The following is a 20034-nucleotide window of genomic DNA, read 5'->3' on the forward strand; positions in this document are numbered from 1 at the left end:
AATTTTCGTGAATAATAAAATTTTATTTTATTATTAATTTTCATTATAAAGAATACGCAAAATTAAAATGGCAAGATGAAAAAATTTAATTTAAAAATACAATACATAATATGATAATGAAAAATACAAGATAACAATACAGTACATAACATAATAATTTAAATACAAGATAAAATACAATACATAACATAACAATTAATTTATAACAACAATAATTTAGTATTCCTGTAGGTCGTTTCCAAATTTAGCACTATTTGGAAAAAATTAGGATATCATCTAGAGAATTGTTGCGATTGCGGTTGTGACTGCAGTTGTGATTGTCGATTTCTCTTTTCAAGTATTAGCTGTTGTTCTTGTTGCAGGTAGTCATGAACATTTGCAATCACGTTTTGCAATTATTGCAGGACCGTTACATTTTTGGAGAAAGGAAGTGTTACATGATATAATGACTACATGTATTATACTGCACAACATGATAATTGAGGATGAACGTGATCTTAATGCACCAATTCAAGATGCCGTAGAGGCTCCAATTCCAACGACAAAAATAGTGGTAGATGAAAATCTCCGATTTGAAGACATAAAAAAATTAAGGACAAAAATGCTCATTTTGAACTCCATAATGCATTAATAAAGCATTTATGGGAGCAACATAATAATTTTGAAAATTGAGTGTTTATATAATGCTTATGTAATTGTGCTTCACTTTTATTTGAATTTGTCCATTAATTTGTATATTATATTATATTTTCTTGCAATTTATGTTATTTAAAAATTTAGAATGAAATATAATTTTATATTAAATGAAAAAATTGAATTTTTTTTTATATCACATGAAAATTATATAAAGTAATTATTTTGGAAAAAAAAGGATTTTTATTATGAAATAAAAAAATAAGAATGAAATAGAAATAATAATATAATATTGAGGAGAGAGAAAATGATTCTTTTTTAGAGAGTAATATAGAAAATTGGGTTGGAGTTGGTTGTCTGAAAAAATAGAGAATCTTATATTTAGAGAGTGAAATAGAGTGTAGGGTTGGAGATGCCCTCAGATACATATTCTTCTCCTTTTTCAATTTATGTCATATTATTTAACTTTTAATATTGCTATCTCAATATAAATAGCAATATTTAATTCTGTAAAAAAAAAATGAAAATAAAAATAAAAATTTATTGTTTAAATAAATTTTAGATATTATATAGATATAAATCATTGTATTAAGGTAATAGATAAATTTTGAAATTAAGCTATTTATTATTTTATAAAAATATTTTTTTTGAAATAAGCTATATCATATAAATTAAAGATAGAAAAAAATATTATCTTCCATAAAGTGCGTGGAAAGAAAAAAACATCATGTAAATTAAAAACCAACATGTAAAGAAAGTTGATATTCTGAATAGTACATTTCTTGACTTCACCCACCAATAAATTTGTTAAAAAATAAAAAGTAACCAATAATGTTGTCTCATCGTACTACTTTAAGGGGTCGTTTGGTAGAGTGTATAAAAATAATATCCAATAGAGTGTATTAGTAATGCAAGCATTAGTAATGCATGTATTAATTATACTTGTATTAGTTATGCATAGATTATTTCTTATGCATTGTTTGATTTTGGTGTATTAAAAAATGTATGCATTGTATAAAAATGTTTATTTACAAAAGTATCCTTCACAATTTATGGGTGGAAAAAGATGTAAAAGTACTTTTGAGGGGTAATTGGGTCTTTAACCATATTAATGCATGTATTAAATCTTTTGCATTACTAATACCTAGAAATCCATGGTATAAGTAATACACTCGTTAATACACAATATAGTGTATAACTACATAGCATGAAAAAATGCACCAAACAAGGGATTACTAATACATATAATTAATGCATGCATTATTTTTGCTAACACACTCTACCAAACGACCCAGCATTAGTTATACATAGCATGAAAAAATGCACTAAACAAGGGATTACTAATACATATAATTAGTGCATGCATTATTTTTGCTAATACACTCTACCAAACGACCCCTTAATCTTTTATCGTAAAGTACAAATATACCAATAAAATGTTGCTATCCGGTCCCTCATTTTCTCCGTATAATTTTTTTCATATATAATTGAATTACTTTAACTAATACTAACTAGTTTTGTAGTGCTATTTTTAAAGAGTTATTTGACGATAAGAATTATATAAGGTAAAAATAATAGAAAAACCATGTGGTTAAAATAGGAAAATTATGCATATACGTAATATAGTTATAGTTTGAATTAATTATCATTTGTCGCCTTTTTTAGCTATAATTATGTATGCCTCTTTCGCCTTTCTCCTCTCTTATACATACAAATACAAATTATATATATACATATACATATGACAGATATACGAATACAATTCGTCTCTCTCCACTCTCTGCTCTCTCTCGCTTGCCTCTCTCCTCCTTCTCCCAATCTCGCTTGCATCTCTCTTCCTTCTCCCACTCTTGCTCACCTCTCTCCTCCTTCTCTCAATCGCGCTCACCAGATATTCAAATACATACGTATATCAGTTACATATATACAATTATCTGACAAATATACATAGACAGACATGCAAATACAATTCACCTCTCTCCACTCTTTGTCCTCTCTCGCTCGACTCTCTCTTCCCTCTTCAATCTTGTTCGCCCCTCTTCTCCCTCTAACATGTAGCTACGAATCGTAATTAGCAAACTATAACTATGAAACTTAATAAAATTAATTTTAATGGCTATTTGCGAAATTTCTCCATTAAAATAAAAGTTTATTTCTCTCTCGATACACGATAAGTGGCACTAACCTGTGCATATCTCTGATGGCAAGTAAACGACAGAGGAAGGAGGAATCTATGGCTAAACCCCAACTTAATTATGAGATTATAATCTATAATGCAAAATGATTTATTTTTTTTGGTTTCAATCTATATCTGTTACTATTAAAATAGGCAAACAGAATTTTCTTTGATCACAATTTGTTAAAATAATTTTTAAAATATCAATTTTTTTATGAAACATATGTTGTATATATATAATATAAATATGAAAATATTATCTTAAAAATTACTAAAGAATTCAACATCTAAAATCACATAAAAAAATTAAAGATTCAACACCTAAATTCAAAGTGAAAGGTGTTTTTTGAAGATTGGTGTATATTTGAATTAACATCAAAATTTTAAACAGTAAGAGTCCGTTTGACTGAGGAACAAATTGTTTTGAGATTAATTATTCAAAATCATTATTTCCTTCTCTATGTGGAATAAATATAACATTATCAACTAATCTAATGATTTTATCAAAATTTTAAAAAAAAACGAGATAAACTAATCTTAAAATTAATTTCAAAATTAGTTATTCCTTATCAGTAGTACCAAACGAGTCATAACACACTAATTCAAACAGTACTAAGGGTTCATATTTTAAAGGGTGGAAGTCTACTCAGAGAATAAGAAAAAAAACCAGAGAGATAGAAGCAGAGTTCAGCAGGTAGAAACTTTAACAATGAATTTTCCAATTGAAGAATCTAATAAAAAAATAAATTAAAATTTACAGTTGAAATAAATATTAGATATTTATATAGATATTAATAAATTTTTAATTTTTTTAATTTTTAATCAAATAATGAGCTTAGAGCTCTTTTATTGAGTGACAATAAACAGTACAAAACTTGGCCATAATGGCCCAAACTAAATAAATGTACCCGACCCAGATGGCCCAATCCAAAATGCCCCCAAATATCTAAATTCCAATCCATTAGCTTTCCAAATTTGTCTTCCTTCATTTTTGTGTTCTTGTCTCAGATGTGATTTATGTTGAGCTTCCATCAGCTCCTTGTTCCATTTGCTTTGGATCAACGATGCCTTCAACTCTTCCATTAGTAACAACTCAGCTTATCAAGGTAACTCTCTTCCTCTACTACTCTTTGAAACATCCTATTTTGCTTGTTGTCTGCTGAGCACTTATTTAGCGATTGTCTTGATTTTCAGAATCAATTTTACAGCATAGCTTCGTTATGATCAGGTAAACCTCTCTACTTTCTTCCCATCTCTTCTCTTTCTTCAATTTCATTGCTCTTTTATTCTTTTAGCAGTTGAAATGTTAGGTCCTTCGTCCATGGTTGTCTTCACCGCTCCAGGTTCTCAACTCCCAATCTGACTTTGTTGCTCTCATCTCTTGCTCGTAACACTTTTTATAAACTGTAATAGTTTAGCACAGATATCCTAGTACATTTAAATCTCACTCTTTTGTAATCCCTTCTGTGGCAAGATATTCTTTGAGTGCTTTAACTTTGTACATTGTCATGATTATTCTGTTGCACTCTTATTCTTCTTGCTTTTATTCTCAAAGTAAGGATACCTGATTTGTCTGCATTTAAAATACTCTTGCATTCACCTGATAACTGCTGAAAATTCTCCCATTGCCTTAGACCAGTGTGTGTATATGCTTCATTGACCAACTTGTCTGCTAGCTGATTAGCTTCTCTAAAAACATGTGTAATATCTGCTTGTATGTTCTCTATAATTTCCTGAATCTCTTCCATCTCTTCTGCCTGATTCCATGGAATTTTCCACTCATTTCTTATCATTTTTATGACCCCCAGTGAATCTGTCTCAATCAACACTTTGTTGATTTTCTTAATTTTACGAGGGCTTTTAGGATTGCCACTATTTCTGCCTCCATATTAGTCCTTATGCCAATCTTACATGCTTCTGCATACATCAGATTTCCTGCCTGATTTCTAACACAAAAACTATATGCACTTTCCCCCGGATTTCCTCTACTTGCTCCATCCGTGTTGCACTTCACTTCCCCTTCTTGAGGCAGTCCCCAACACACAGTATGATAGTGTAACTTAGGTCTGTACTCCTTCATAACCCCTAGCATTCCTTCCCAATATCTTGGGATCTGAATCCAAGGGTAAAGATGTTTAATCAGCTTGTACGCAGTGTCTTGACATTGTTGATGCAGCTTATAATAGGACACCTCCTTCCCATGTCTTCTAGCATTTCTCCTCTTCCAAAGCTCCCACATAATAATGGCAGGAATTGCTTGTAATATTGACCTCATCTTTGACTTATTCGATGCTCCCCACCAATTAGTGATTATATGTTGTAGGCTTCCCTCCATGCTAATTCCTGTACAAGTAGCAAATTGCTTCCATAGTTTTTGAGCTATGGAAGCTGTTAGAAAAAGATGCTTCATAGTTTCCTGGTCATAGTCCTCACAACAATAACATCTGGATGCCACATTAATCTTCATCTTTTTCAGGTTGTCATCTGTAGCTATTCTCCCCTTCCAACACCTCGATACAAAGAAACTAATCTTGAAAGGAATTCCGTTACACCATAACTTACTCCACCACCAATTAACTTCTTTCTTATGTCTAGTCCCTTCAAACGCTGACTTTACTGTGAAATTCCCACTCGAACTTCCCATCCACCATGTTTTATCCTTTTTACCTTCTATAATCATAGGGACAAAACTTTCCACAATGAATTGGACCATCTCTTCTGATAACATACTTCTCAACCTTTGTATGTTCCAACTCCCCTGCTTTATCAGCTCCCGAACTTCTATATCATCATCAATCTCTCCTTTCTCCTCTATATAATAAAGTGCTCCTAATTTTGTCCATTTATCAAACCAAAAACTCACCTCTCCAGCCTTTATTTGCCACCATATGTCATGCTCTATCTCATCTATTACCTGAATCATCTTCTTCCAAGCATGTGAAGCTCCTATGCTTTTAACCATTAGCGGATGAAACTTCTTGCAGTATTTACTCCACATGAAAGAGCTCCATAATGAAGTGGAAGTTCGAAAGTTCCACCATAGTTTACAGAATAATGCTTTGGTAACATCATGTATAGATCGAAAACCCACACCTCCTTCAGTCCTAGGAAAACACATGTCTTCCCATGCTACCCAATACTTTCCTTGCTCCCCACCTGTTTTGCTCCAGAAAAAACCAGCGAAAAGTTTATGCAACTTCTCAATGACTCTCTTTGGAGGGTTCATCGCTGATAACAAATAAATTGGCATTGACTGAAGCACATTTGCTATCAAGATGTACTTTCCTCCATATGACAGCCATTTGTTCTGCCACATCATTAGTCTACTCTGCACCTTCTTCACCAATTCTTCAAAGTGTGAAACCTTTTTTCTTCCATAAAAAACTGGGCAACCTAGATAAATAAAAGGGAATAAGCCCTGCTTTATGCCTGCAATTCTCCTTAATCTCATCCCAACAATTAACGGAGTATCATCATGCAGATAAAAGAAACTTTTATTTAAGTTGACCATCTGTCCGGAAATATTTTCATATCTCCTCAACACTCCCATTATCTTACAAATAGACTTTCTCTCCCCTGAGCAAAAGAGTATTGTATCATCTGCATATGACAAATGATTAATGGGAGGACTCCATTTTGGCATTCCATAACCCCTGAAATCTACATCTTCATCCAGATTATTTAACCCCCTAGCTAAAACTTCTGCAGCTATTATGAACAATGTTGGAGATAAAGGATCTCCTTGTTTGAGCCCTCTTGTCGACTTAAAAATACCATATGACTTTCCATTAACTAATATTGAATACCATTTATTCGAAATTAGCCTCCACACCATATCAATAATGATTTCAAAAAATCCAAAGCTCCTTAGCACTTTAATTAAAAAGAACCAAGAGACCCTATCATAAGCTTTTGCCATGTCCAACTTTACTACCACATTGTGATATTTCTTCCTCCTATTTATATCCCTTATTATCTCTTGAGCTAATAGAACATTTTCTGTAATGTTTCTCCCTTTAATAAAACCTGACTGGTTCCTTGAAATAATATTGGGTAACCTTTTCGAAATCCTTTCATGCAACACTCGAGAGATGATTTTATTTGCAAACGTACTTAAATTCACTGGTCTAAGATCTGTGAAGTTTACAACTCTCTCCTTTTTTGGGAGTAACACCAAATTCGTGTGAGAAATAAAACGAGAAATCTGCTTACCACAAAAAAATGCCTTCACCATTTTGGTAATATCCTCACCTATAAGTTCCCAACAATATTGGAAGAATAATCCCGAGAAACCATCTGGACCGCTTGTACTATCTTCGTTCAAAGCGAAGACTACTATCTTGACCTCCTCCTTAGTTGGCATATGAACCATTTCCTCATTCTGACTAGGGGTAATCAATTTGGGAATAAGCCTCAACAAATTTTCATCTTCACTTGTTCCTCCTTCTCTGAACTGCCCTTCAAAATAAGAGATTGCTGCTGTGCCAATCTCATCGCTGCTATTCACTACATCACCTTGTTCCGTTTGAATTTCCGCCAGGTGCAGTTTTTTTCTTCTTCCTTTGACATAATTATGAAAAAATCTAGTATTCTTGTCCCCATCCTGAAACCATCTCATCCCAGCTTTCTGTTTCCAAAATTCCTCTTCCAAGTAGAGAAATTTTTTAAACTTAGCTTCTGACCTTTTCAAATCTGCCCTATTTTCTTCATTTGTATAAATCTCCAATTGTATCTCCTTGACCTTGACTTCATCCTCCAAGGTTGCAACCTTCTAGAATATGTTTCCAAAAGTAACCTTGCTCCATTTTGCCAGCGCCCCTTTCACTTTTTCATTTTCGCCTGAAATTCAATAAACGGGCAGCCCACAAAATCAATTCTCCAGTTATCCTCAATAATCTGCTGAAATTGGGGATGCCTTGTCCAGAAATTGAGAAACTTAAAAGGTCTGCTTGTCACTTCTTCCTCCGAATTGCATATGACATGTAAAGGTGCATGATCCGAACCTTGTCTCACTAAATGATGAACTTCACTAGTAGGTAACATATTGTTAAACTCCTGATTTCCAAAGACTCTGTCAAGTCTCTTAAAAATACTGTCTCTTTCAATTCTACCATTCCACCAAGTAAACATGCTACCCACAAACTTAAGTTCTGTTAGAGCACAATTATTAATGCATTGACTGAAATCCAAAGCCTCAAACTGAGTAAAGTCTAATCCCCCAAGTTTTTCCTCCTCATTCAAAATAACATTGAAATCTCCTCCCACCATCCAAGGTATATTAATATAAGCAGATAAAGCCTCCAGTTCTTCCCACAACTCCAATCTTTCTAATGCATCACACCTAGCATACACTGCAGTACAAATCATCTCCACATTGTTCTTGGTCAACTTCAAACTTATTTGTTGTATACTATCACTCACCACTTCACCCCTCCAACCATCATCCCAAAAAATCCAAATTTTCGCAGATATTAATCATTTTATTAAGGTAATATATAAATTTTGAAGTTAAGTTTTTTATTATTAAATTTTTTCTTTTTAAAATAAAATAAAATATATCATATAAATTAAGATAGAAAAAATTATCATCTTCCTTAAAGCGCGTGGAAAGAAAGAAGCATCATGTAAAGAAAGTTGATATTCTGAATAATACATTTCTTGACATAAAAAGTAACCAACAATGTTGTCTCATCGTACTACTTTAAATCTTTTATCGTAAAAGTACAAAATATACTAATAAAATGTTGCTATCCAGTCCCTCATTTTCTCCCTATAGTTTTTTCATATATAATTGATTGAGTACTGCTAATTGGCAAGACAAAATTTTGGAACGAATTGCCAAGACATGGGTAAATGACGAAAATGTTCCTTTGGCTTCAAAACCGCATGTATTTCCCTCCAAAAAAGAAAATCACCTTTGACATTTTAATACTCCCTCCGTCCCATTTTATGTGATGTAGTTTGACTCGACACGGAATTTAAGAAAGAAAAGAAGATGTTTAAAACTTGTGGTCCAAAATGAATTATAGAAATTTGTGTGGCTGTAAATCATTTCATTAAGGGTAAAATAGACATTTTATAGTTAAATTGTTAGTAAATATAAAAATGTGTCATTCTTTTTGGGACTTACTAAAAAGGAAAGTAAGTCACATAAATTGGAACAGAGGGAGTAATTATTTACTCTCTCTCTTACTTTACTCTTTTTAACTCCTGTCAACTTCACTCTTCACTCTCGTCCGTTCTTATTTTAATTTGTTGATCAACAATATATAGAAGATTGATATATTTAAATATAGGGTTCTTGTGAATGAAGAAAAAAATTGACAAAAAACAAATATATTTGAACAAAGGTAGTTTAATCAACTCAGATTTGTCGTTGATTTATTAATCCAAATTAAAATTATGAACGAAAAGGAAACAAAAAAATACTATTTAAAATGACAACGTATGGAGATCCAAACTTGGTAGAAATAGAAGTAAACCTTACCCAAAAAAAACAAAAAAGCTCAATAAAGTATGAAATTAAATAAAAATTTCTTGGGCAGTGTGAAATAAATAATAATTACAACTTGGATTTTTTAGAAGTGATTTAAGTTTTAAACAGTTGTGGTTTTAAAAGTATTAAAAGTAGTTTTACTTTTGAGGATAATTTAGGTACACGAAATAAATGAATTTACCCAAACGCCCTTAACTTTTCACCAAAATTACGAAAATACCTGATTTTTGTTGCTCGTGTCATTTCGTGCCAAAAATCTGTCTTGCCAATTATATTTTCCGTAATTGTATTACTTTAACTAATACTTGTACGGAGAAAATTCTGTTAAGAAATTCTGTTAAGAGCGCCACCCTCAAATGGGCTCTACAGAGCGCGATCCAAATTTAGTCGGAGTTCAATGTGGACTACAAACACCGGATTAGAAATAAAAATTAAAAAATAAACTAATTTTGTAGTGCTATTTTTAAAGAGTTACTTGACAATAAGAATTATATAAGGTAAAAACAATAGATAAACCATGTGATTAAAATATGGAAAATTATGCAGATAAATAAATATATACTAGTTAATTAACTAATATAGTTATAATTTGAGTTAATTATTACTTGCCGCCTGTTTTTAGTTATAATTACATACACCTCTTTCGCCTTTTTCCTCTCTTATACATACAAATACAAATTATACATATACATATACAATTATATGACAGATATACGAATACAATTCGTCTCTCTCCACTCTCTGCTCTCTCTCGCTCGCCTCTCTCCTCCTCCCAATTCGTGCTCACCAATATTCAAATACCTATACGTATACCAGTTACATATATACAATTATCTGACATATATACATATAAAATTCGACAGATATGCAAATATAATTCACCTCTCTCCACTCTTTGCCCTCTCTCGCTCGACTCTCTCTTCCCTCTTCAATCTCGTTCGCCTCTCTTCTCCCTCTAACATGTAGATACGAATCGTAATTAGCAAACTATAACTATGGTGCCTAATAAAATTAATTTTAATGACTATTTGCAAAATTTCTCCGTTAAAATAAAAGTTTATTTCTCTCGATACACGATAAGTGGCACTAACCTGTGCATATCTCTGATGGCAAGTAAACGACAGAGGAAGGAGGAATCTATGGCTAAACCGACTTAATTATCAGAATATAATCTATAATGCAAAATGATTCTTTGTTTTTTTTTTTATTTCAATCTATATCTGTTACTATTAAAATAGGCAAACAATATTTTCTTTGATCACAATTTGTTAAAATAATTTTTAAAATATTAGTTTTTTATGTACTCATAATATATATATGTGAATATTTTATCTTAAAATTTCTTTTACATATATATATCAAACACAAAAATTAATTAAATTATATTCTTACCGTATCAAACATGATCAAAGTAACGAATTTTTTGCTTTAGGAAATTAAACGGAGCCAATAATGTGTAAGGCAGTTTGGGTCCCATCGTGAATTAACAAACTTTTTATTATTGTTACCAAAATTATAGAACTTGAGTGGAATTTACGGTCCACTATGAAAAGTAAATCGATGAAAAAGACAAAAATATGTCTATTTCATTATAGCTTTCATATTCCCTCCAATCTAAAGACCAAGTTAGCTCATTTTCTGTCGATCTATATGACTTACTTCACCAGTAAGCTAGTTCAGATATGTATTATTCTCTTTTTTTCAATTTATTTCATACTATTTGAACTGATAAGGAATTTAAGAAATAAATAAATACTTAAAAAACTCGTTATAAATACTTTAAATATTGCTCTCTTAATATAAATAGCACTATTTAATTCTGTAAAAAATTTAAAAATGAAATAAAAAAATTTATAGTTTAAATAAATTTTAGATATATAAATAATTTTATTTATTAAGATAATAGATAAATTTTGAAGTTATGCTATTTATTATTATTATATAAAAATGTGTTTTTTTAAAAAAAAATTATAGTATCATATAAAATATGCATACAGTATTTTCTTTTATCACAATTTGTTAAAATACTTTTTAAAATATCATTTTTTTTATGAAACATATGTTGTATATAATATATAATATAAATATGAAAATTTGGTCTTAAAAAATACTAAAGAATTCAACATCTAAAATCACGTTAAAAAAATAAAGATTCTAACACCTAAATTCAAAGTGAAAGATGTTTTTTGAAGATTGGTTTATATTTGAATTAACATCAAAATTTTAAACAGTAAGAGTTTATTTGATCGAGGAACAAGTTGTTTTGAGATTAATTATTCAAAATTATTATTTCCTTCTCTATGTGGAATAAAAATAACACTATTAACTAATCTAATGATCTTATCAAAATAAAAAAGATAAACTCATGTTAAGATTAATTTCAAAATTAGTTATTCCTTATGAGTAGTACCAAACGAGTCATAACACACTAATTCAAACAGTACTAAAGGGTTCATATTTAAAAGGGTGGAAGTTTACTCAGAGAATAAGAAAAAAAACCAGAGAGATGGAAGAAGAGTTAAGAATGACTTTCAGGCGAGCTCAACTGAAAATGCAATTTCAAAGAACCAGAAAAGGGGATCTCGAAACAGTCGAATCCTATGTGAAAAAATTGAAATCCATAGCCAATTCTCTAGCTGAAATCGACAGTCCAATATCAGATACAGACATGGTGTTGCAACTTCTTGCTGGTTTGCCTAATCAATACTTGCCCCTCAAAAACACAATACCATCAAAGTGGCCTCTACCCACTTTTGAAGACGCTTGCTCCATGGTCTACATGCAAGAGGACATATTATTAAAGGTGAGAGCAAACGGTTCATCCAAATCTCTTCGAAAAAAATTACATAGTATATTCAAAATTAAGGTGATGTACATTATTTTTAAAGATTTAATGAAGCAAATCATGAGCTAATCTAATTTCAGGATCGTGAGGAGAAATTCAAAGCTGATGCTGGTGCAGAGCAATCGTCTGGTTTTTGTACCGCAGATACGTTCTTTGCTGTAGTGGATACAGTGGGTGATGTTGCTCGTGCAGTTGGTGCAGTAGGTGCTATCTGTGCTGGAGTTGGTGCATTGGGTACTGTCGTTGGTGCAGTTAGTACTGTGAATGCAACCAGGATAATTGTAGGTAGTGTAATAACTGCCGTGGCTGGCTGGAAAATTTTGCAACGCAAGTAATTAATCGGGTTGATTTCTTGTACGGTCACTTAATTAATAGTTATGTTCGTATGTGTAATCAAAAGCCTGATTTGCTGCTTCTATTTAAAGTTTGTCTTGAGATGTATGATATGCAGTTGAAGTTCTACACAAACTTTCCTTTGTGTTTTTTCAATATTTTGATTTTTTTTTCCCTTTTGAGGTGTGTATGGTATGAAGGTATATTTTTTGGTAAAGGATTAATTACTCTCCGTAATAGACGCAGATTAGTTGAAGATAATAGTTTTAGAACCCGTTTGGATAAGCTGGAAAAAAATAGAAGGTTTTAAGTCAAAATAAAAGTTAAAAACTTTAAATAATTTTTAAGTAAAAAAATAAAAAGTAGGAAAGTCCTGCTTATTTGAAGTTATTTTTAACTTTGTCAAACACTTTCAAAAACTAAAAATACATTAAAAATAAGTTTGACCAACTTTTAAATTCACATTAGGTTGATGTATCCATCAAATTTCGACTTACATGCATTTATGTAAACATCCCGGTGAGAAGGGAATTTAAGTCGAGAAAAGCTATAATTGTGTTGATGTTGTCATTGAAATCAAGAGAAAATGATTAAAATGGTTTGGGGTAATGTTTTGTTTTGGTTCTTAATATATTTTTAGGAAAAATACTTAAATATGTCATATGATACTTTGAGAAAAAACTTATCAATGTCAAATCTAAAGTTTGACTCATCTATGTCTTTTCTGTTTGAGAAAAAATTCATTCATATCACTATTTGTTTGTAATAGCATAGATGAACCAAACTTTTAATAGATGAAATAGATGAACCTTTTCTCAAAATTCAATGACATATTTAAGCCTTTTCCCTTTAAAAATGATTTAATTAATAATGTAGCCGAATCATAATTGACCACGTGTAAAATTATGTTTGAAAAATTGAAACTATTTTCAGTTAACAAATAATGGCATGGATGAAGGTTTTTTCAAATGAAAATGGCATAGATAAGCCTTTTCTCAAATTTCGATGACATATTTGAGTTTTTCCCCAATATTTTACATGATTGAAATAATACGTACTTAATAATAAAAATTGTTCATTTTGGTCCTAAAATTAAACCTAATAGGGGCGGACCCACGTTGAGCGAAGGGGTTGTCAAGCGAATCCCCTTAACCATGTATGTGTGTGTATATATATATACTAAGAAAAATTTTAACTAACCAAATATGATTATGTCTTTCCAATCCTTTAATCCACCTTGTTTTCACATCTACCTATTTGAGCCTCTGTTTCGATCATTTAATATCCGTATCTTTCATAATATTTATCTAAATTATAGATAAAATAAAATTTAAGATACTATTTTTTACATATATAGCAAACACAAAAAATAATTAAATTATTTTCTTACCGTTATCAAACATGATCAAAGTAACATTTTTTTTGCTTTAGGAAATTGTACGGAGCCAATAATGTGTAAGACAGTTTGGGTCCTATCGCGAATTAATAATTTTTTTATTATATGCAACACTTTATTGTTACTAAACTATAGAACTTGCGTGAAATTTGTGTTCCAATATGAAAAGTAGATCGACGGAAAAGACAAAAATATGTGTATTTCATTTTCTATCGACCAATATAACTTAGAGCCCGTTTGGATTGACTTAAAAGTTGGTCAAACCTACTTTTAAGTCAGTTTTTGATTTCTTAAAGTGTTTGACAAATATAAAAAATAACTTAAAATAAATCAAAAATGACTTAAAATAATATACGAAGTGTTTGGCAAGGTAAAAAATGACTTAAAATAAATCAGAAATAACTAATAAGTCAGAAATCAAAAGTAGGTCTCCCCCTACTTTTTATTTTTTGACTTAAAAATTATTTCATTTTGACTTTTTAATTTTGACTTAAAAGCTATTTTTGTTAAGTCAATCCAACGGGCTCTTACTTCACGAGTAAGCTAATTCAGATACGTATTCTTCTCCTTTTTAAATTTATGTCATATTATTTAAAGTGATAAGGAATTTAAGAAATAAATAAATACTTTAAAAATTCGTTATAAATACTTTTAATATTGCTATCTCAATATAAATAGCAATATTTAATTCTGTAAAAAAGGAAAAATGAAAAAATAAATTAAAATTTATTGTTTAAATAAATTTTAGATATTTATATAGATATAAATCATTTTATTAAGGTAATAGATAAATTTTGAAGTTAAAGCTATTTATTATTTTATAAAAATATTTTTGTTGAAATAAACTATATCATATAAATTAAGATAGAAAAAAATATTATCTTCCTTAAAACGCGTGAAAAGAAAAAAGCATCATGTAAATTAAAAAATAACATGTAAAGAAAGTTGATATTCGGAATAGTACATTTCTTGACTTCACCCACCAATAAAGTTGTTAAAAGATAAAAAGTAACCAATAATGTTGTCTCATCGTACTACTTCAAATCTTTTATCGTAAAGTACAAATATACTAATAAAATGTTGCTATCTAGTCCCTCGATTTCTCCCTATAATTTTTTTCATATATAATTGAATTACTTTAACCAATACTAATTAGTTTTGTAGTGTTATTTTTAAAGAGTTATTTGACGATAAGAATTATATAAGGTAAAATTAATAGATAAATCATGTGGTTAAAATAGGAAAATTATGGAGATAAGTAATATAATTATAGTTTGAATTAATTATCACTTGTCGTCTTTTTTAGCTATAATTATGTATGCCTCTTTCGCCTTTCTGCTCTATTATACATACAAATACAAATTATACATATACAATTTATATGACAGATATACGAATACAATTCGTCTCTCTCGCTCACCTCTCTCCTCCTTCTCCCAATCTCGCTCGCATCTCCCTTCCTTCTCCCACTCTCGCTCACCTCTCTCCTCCTTCTCCCAATCGCGCTCACCAGATATTCAAATACATATGTATACCAGTTACATATATACAATTATCTGACATATATACATATACAATTTGACAGATATGCAAATACAATTCACCTCTCTCCACTCTTTGCCGTCTCTCTTCCCTCTTCAACCTCGTTCGCCTCTCTTCTCCCTCTATCATATAGCTACGAATCGTAATTAGCAAACTATAGCTATGGAATTTAATAAAAATAATTTTAATGGCTATTTGTGAAATTTCTCAGTTAAAATAAAAGTTTATTTCTCTCTCGATACGTGAAGTGGCACTAACCTGTGCATATCTCTGATGGCAAGTAAACGACAGAGGAAGGAGGAATCTATGGCTAAACCCCAACTTAATTATGAGATTATAATCTATAATGCGAAATGATTTTTTTCTTTTTTGGTTACAATCTATATCTGTTACTATTAAAATAGGCAAACAGTATTTTCTTATATCACAATTTATTAAAATATCAGTTTTTTATGTAATATTTTGTATAAATAATATATAAATGTGAATATTTTATCTTAAAATTTCTTTTACATATATATCAAACACAAAAATTAATTAAATTATTTTCTTAGCGTATCAAACATGATCAAAGTAAAAAAAAATTGCTTTAGGAAATTGAACGGATCCAATAATGTGTAAGGCAGTCTGGGTCCCATCGTGAATTAATAAACTTTTTATTACCTGCAACACTTTATTGTTACTAAATTATAGAATTTGCGTGGAATTTACGATCCAATATGAAAAGTAGATCGATGAAAAAGACAAAAATATGTCTGTTGCATTATAGCTTTCATATTTCCTCAGACCTAAAGACCTAGTCAGGTCATTTTCTATCGAATCAATATGACTTACTTCACAAGTAAGCTAATTCAAATATGTATTATTCTCTTTTCTTAATTTATGTCATACTATTTGAATTGATAAGGAATTTAAGAAATGAATAAATACTTTAAAAACTCGTGATAAATACTTTAAATATTGCTATCTCAATATAAATAGCACTATTTAATTCTGTACAAAATTTAAAAATGAAATAAAAAAAGATTTTTTAAAATTTATAGTTTAAAGAAATTTTAGATATTTATATAGATATAAATCATTTTATTTATTAAGGTAATAGATAAATTTTTGAAGTTATGCTATTTATTATTATATAAAAAATGAGTTATTTTTTTAAAAATAAATTATAGTATCATATAAAATAGGCAAACAGTATTTTCTTTGATCACAATTTGTTAAAATAATTTTTAAAATATCATTTTTTATGAAACATATGTTGTATATATAATATAAATATGAATATTTTATCTTAAAAAATACTAAAGAATTCAACATAAAATCACATTAAAAAAATTAAAGATTCAACACCTAATTTCAAAGTGAAAGATGTTTTTTGAAGACTGGTTTATATTTGAATTAACATCAAAATTTTAAACAGTAAGAGTTTGTTTGACTGAGGAACAAGCTGTTTTGAGATTAATTATTCAAAATCATTATTTCCTTCTCTATGTGGAATAAAAATAACATTATTAACTAATCTAATCATCTTATCAACATAAAAAAACGAGATAAACTCATCTTAAAATTAATTTCAAAATTAATTATTTCTTATCATTAGTATCAAACGAGCCATTACACACTAATTCAAACAGGGTTCATATTTTGAAGGGTGGAAGTCTACTCAGAGAATAAAAAAAAAACCAGAGAGATAGAAGCAGATTTCAGTCAGTTAAGAATGAATTTTCCAAATGAAGAATCTGATAATTCCACGAATTCAGTTGACGATGATCAGATCAGGCAAGTTCAACTTAAAATTCAATTTCACAGTACCAGAAAAGGGGATGTCGAAACAATCGAATCCTATGTGAAAAGATTGAGGTCCATCGCCGATTCCCTAGCAGAAATCGGCGATGAGATCTCAAATTCAAACATGGTGTTGCAACTTCTTGCTGGTTTGCCTATTCAATACTTGCCCCTCAAAAACACAATATCATCAAAGTGGCCTCTTCCCACTTTTGGAGACGCTTGTTTCATGGTGTACAAGCACGAAGGCATGAGTTTTCGAAAAGATGAATCTAATAATAGTTCCACAAATTCAGTTGAAGATGATCAAATCCGGCGAGCCCAACTGCAAATTCAATTTCACGAAACCAGAAGAGAGGATTTTCAGCCCATCGAATCCTATGTGAAAAAATTGAAATCCATAGCCAATTCTCTAGCAGAAATTAACAGTCCAATCTCAGATTCAGACATGGTGTTGCAACTTCTTGCTGGTTTGCCTAATCAATACTTGCCCCTCGAAAAGACAATATCATCAATGCGTCCTCTCCCCAATTTTGAAGAAGCTTCTTCCATGTTGTACATGCAAGAGGACATATTATTACAGGTGAGAGCAAACGGTTCATCCAAATCTCTTCGAAAAAAATTACATAGTATATTCAAAATTAAGGTGATGTACATTATTTTTAAAGATTTAATGAAGCAAATCATGAGCTAATCTAATTTCAGGATCGTGAGGAGAAATTCAAAGCTGATGCTGGTGCAGAGCAATCGTCTGGTTTTTGTACCGCAGATACGTTCTTTGCTGTAGTGGATACAGTGGGTGATGTTGCTCGTGCAGTTGGTGCAGTAGGTGCTATCTGTGCTGGAGTTGGTGCATTGGGTACTGTCGTTGGTGCAGTTAGTACTGTGAATGCAACCAGGATAATTGTAGGTAGTGCAATAACTGCCGTGGCTGGCTGGAAAATTTGGCAACGCAAGTAATTAATCGGGTTGATTTCTTGTACGGTCATTTAATTAATAGCTGTTGAATTGCTACTAAAGTTTAAAGTTTGTCTTGAGATGTATGATGTGTAGTTGAAGTTCTACCCAAACTTTCCTTATGTTTTGTAATATTTTGATTTTCATTTCGAGGTGTGTATGGTATGGAGGTACATCTTTTGGTAAATGATCAATTACTCTAAATCAAACTTCCATTTACATGTATTCACACAAACATAGGTAAGAAGGGTAAATAATACAAGAAGGGAATGTAAGACAAGAAAAGCTATAATTGTGTTGATGTTATTGAAATCAAGAGAAACTGATCTAATAGTCCTTAATGCATGGATGATGATTTATTTTGGTTCTTAATATATCTCACTTGATTGAAATGTTCTTTAATCTATATAGTAAAGAGTGTTTGTTTTGGGTCATTTATCCTAAACCTAGCAGATTTATCAATTAAAAGTGTTAAATTTAACGGTGGATTCCATGTGATTAATAAAATTCACCATTGTTATCTTCTTTGTTAACTCCAAATAAAAACTCCATGATAATTATAATAATAAAGAGATATTTGATAAGATTGTTGGTGTGTTTAGTACAGTAAATAGTATGATATGCAGTTGAAGTTCTACACAAACTTTTCTTTTGTTTGTTCAATATTTTGATTTTTTTCCCCCTTTTGAGGTGTGCATGCTATGGAGGTATATTTTTTGGTAAAGGATTAATTACTCTCCGTAATTGACGCAGATTAATTGAAGGTAATATTTTAGAGCCCTTTTGGATAAGCCGGAAAAAAAAGTAGAAGTTTTTAAGTCAAAAAATAAAAAGTTAAAAATTTTAAATAATTTTTAAGTAAAAAAATAAAAAGTAGGAGAGTCCTACTTATTTGAAGTTTTTAACTTTGTCAAAACACTCTCAAAAACTAAAAATGCATTAAAAATAGGTTTGATCAACTTTTAAATTCATCCAAACGTGTTAGTTTGATGTATCGATCAAATTTCGACTTACATGCATTTATGCAAACATCCTGGTGAGAAGGGAATTTAAGTCGAGAAAAGCTATAATTGTGTTGATGTTGTCATTGAAATCAAGAGAAAGTTATCAAATAGTCCTTAATGTATGGATAATGATTTATTTTGGTTCTTAATATATCTCACTTGATTGAAATATTCCTAAATGTATATAGTAAAAAGTGTTTGTTCTGGGTCATTTATCCTAAACCTAACATGATTTATCAACTAAAAGTGTTAAATTTAACAAGTGGTTAAATAAAATTCAACATTGTTATCTTCTTTGTTAACTTCAATGAAAAACTCCACGAAATCTAACAACACTATTTATACTTTTTCTAAGAAAATTTACTATTTTTTTCTTGTTCAAAATAGAAATATTTGTCATTAAGGATAATTTCAATTAAGTGAAATATATTAATGACGGAAATAAATAATTTTATGATACATTAAGGACCATTTTAATTAAATAAAATATATTAAGGTCCAAAATAAATCATTACCCATACATTCAGAATCATTTTTCTGATAGAAATTATATCGACAAACTACAAGGATAAAAAGAAAAGGCAATTTTTATTCCCAAAAACCAAAAAAGTATAGTGCAAGCAATTTTACTTGACTCACTTTGCCCTATGCGTCTATACTTTTCTTCCTCTAATAAAGCTGGTCCTTATATAAAAAGAAAAGAATAATGTGTCATCTCTCATCGTACTACTTTAGATCTTTAATTGTAAAGTAAAAGATGTATTAATAAAAGTTTGTTGTCCAGTTCCATTGTTTTAAAAAAAAATTAAATTAAAGACATATTTTATTAAATTATTTTTTTAATAATATATTCAAACCCTAACTTAT

The 20034-nt window shown here is 30.1% G+C and overlaps 2 protein-coding genes across 2 annotated transcripts; both read left to right on the forward strand.

Moving 5' to 3' along the window:
* The first annotated feature begins 11722 nt into the window (after positions 1 to 11722).
* Positions 11723 to 12639, forward strand: LOC102604506 (uncharacterized). Its single transcript, XM_006366188.2, has 2 exons — positions 11723 to 12108; positions 12231 to 12639. Exons 1-2 carry the CDS (start codon positions 11812 to 11814, stop codon positions 12483 to 12485), a joined length of 552 nt encoding a protein of 183 aa, XP_006366250.1. The 5' UTR covers positions 11723 to 11811; the 3' UTR covers positions 12486 to 12639.
* Positions 12640 to 17029: 4390 nt separating this feature from the next.
* Positions 17030 to 18382, forward strand: LOC102604838 (uncharacterized). The gene is made up of 2 exons (XM_006366189.2): positions 17030 to 17789; positions 17912 to 18382. Exons 1-2 carry the CDS (start codon positions 17139 to 17141, stop codon positions 18164 to 18166), a joined length of 906 nt encoding a protein of 301 aa, XP_006366251.1. The 5' UTR covers positions 17030 to 17138; the 3' UTR covers positions 18167 to 18382.
* Positions 18383 to 20034: the final 1652 nt, after the last annotated feature.

This window comes from Solanum tuberosum, unplaced genomic scaffold, assembly GCF_000226075.1.
Source record: "Solanum tuberosum cultivar DM 1-3 516 R44 unplaced genomic scaffold, SolTub_3.0 scf00622, whole genome shotgun sequence".
NCBI classification, from domain to species: domain Eukaryota; kingdom Viridiplantae; phylum Streptophyta; class Magnoliopsida; order Solanales; family Solanaceae; genus Solanum; species Solanum tuberosum.

Coding starts and splice junctions, on each gene's coding strand:
- LOC102604506 (XM_006366188.2), top strand. CDS start 11,812: ATGGAAGAAGAGTTAAGAATGACTTTCAGGCGAGCTCAACTGAAAATG. Junction 12,109..12,230: donor AAGAGGACATATTATTAAAG/GTGAGAGCAAAC, acceptor ATCTAATTTCAG/GATCGTGAGGAGAAATTCAA.
- LOC102604838 (XM_006366189.2), top strand. CDS start 17,139: ATGAATTTTCCAAATGAAGAATCTGATAATTCCACGAATTCAGTTGAC. Junction 17,790..17,911: donor AAGAGGACATATTATTACAG/GTGAGAGCAAAC, acceptor ATCTAATTTCAG/GATCGTGAGGAGAAATTCAA.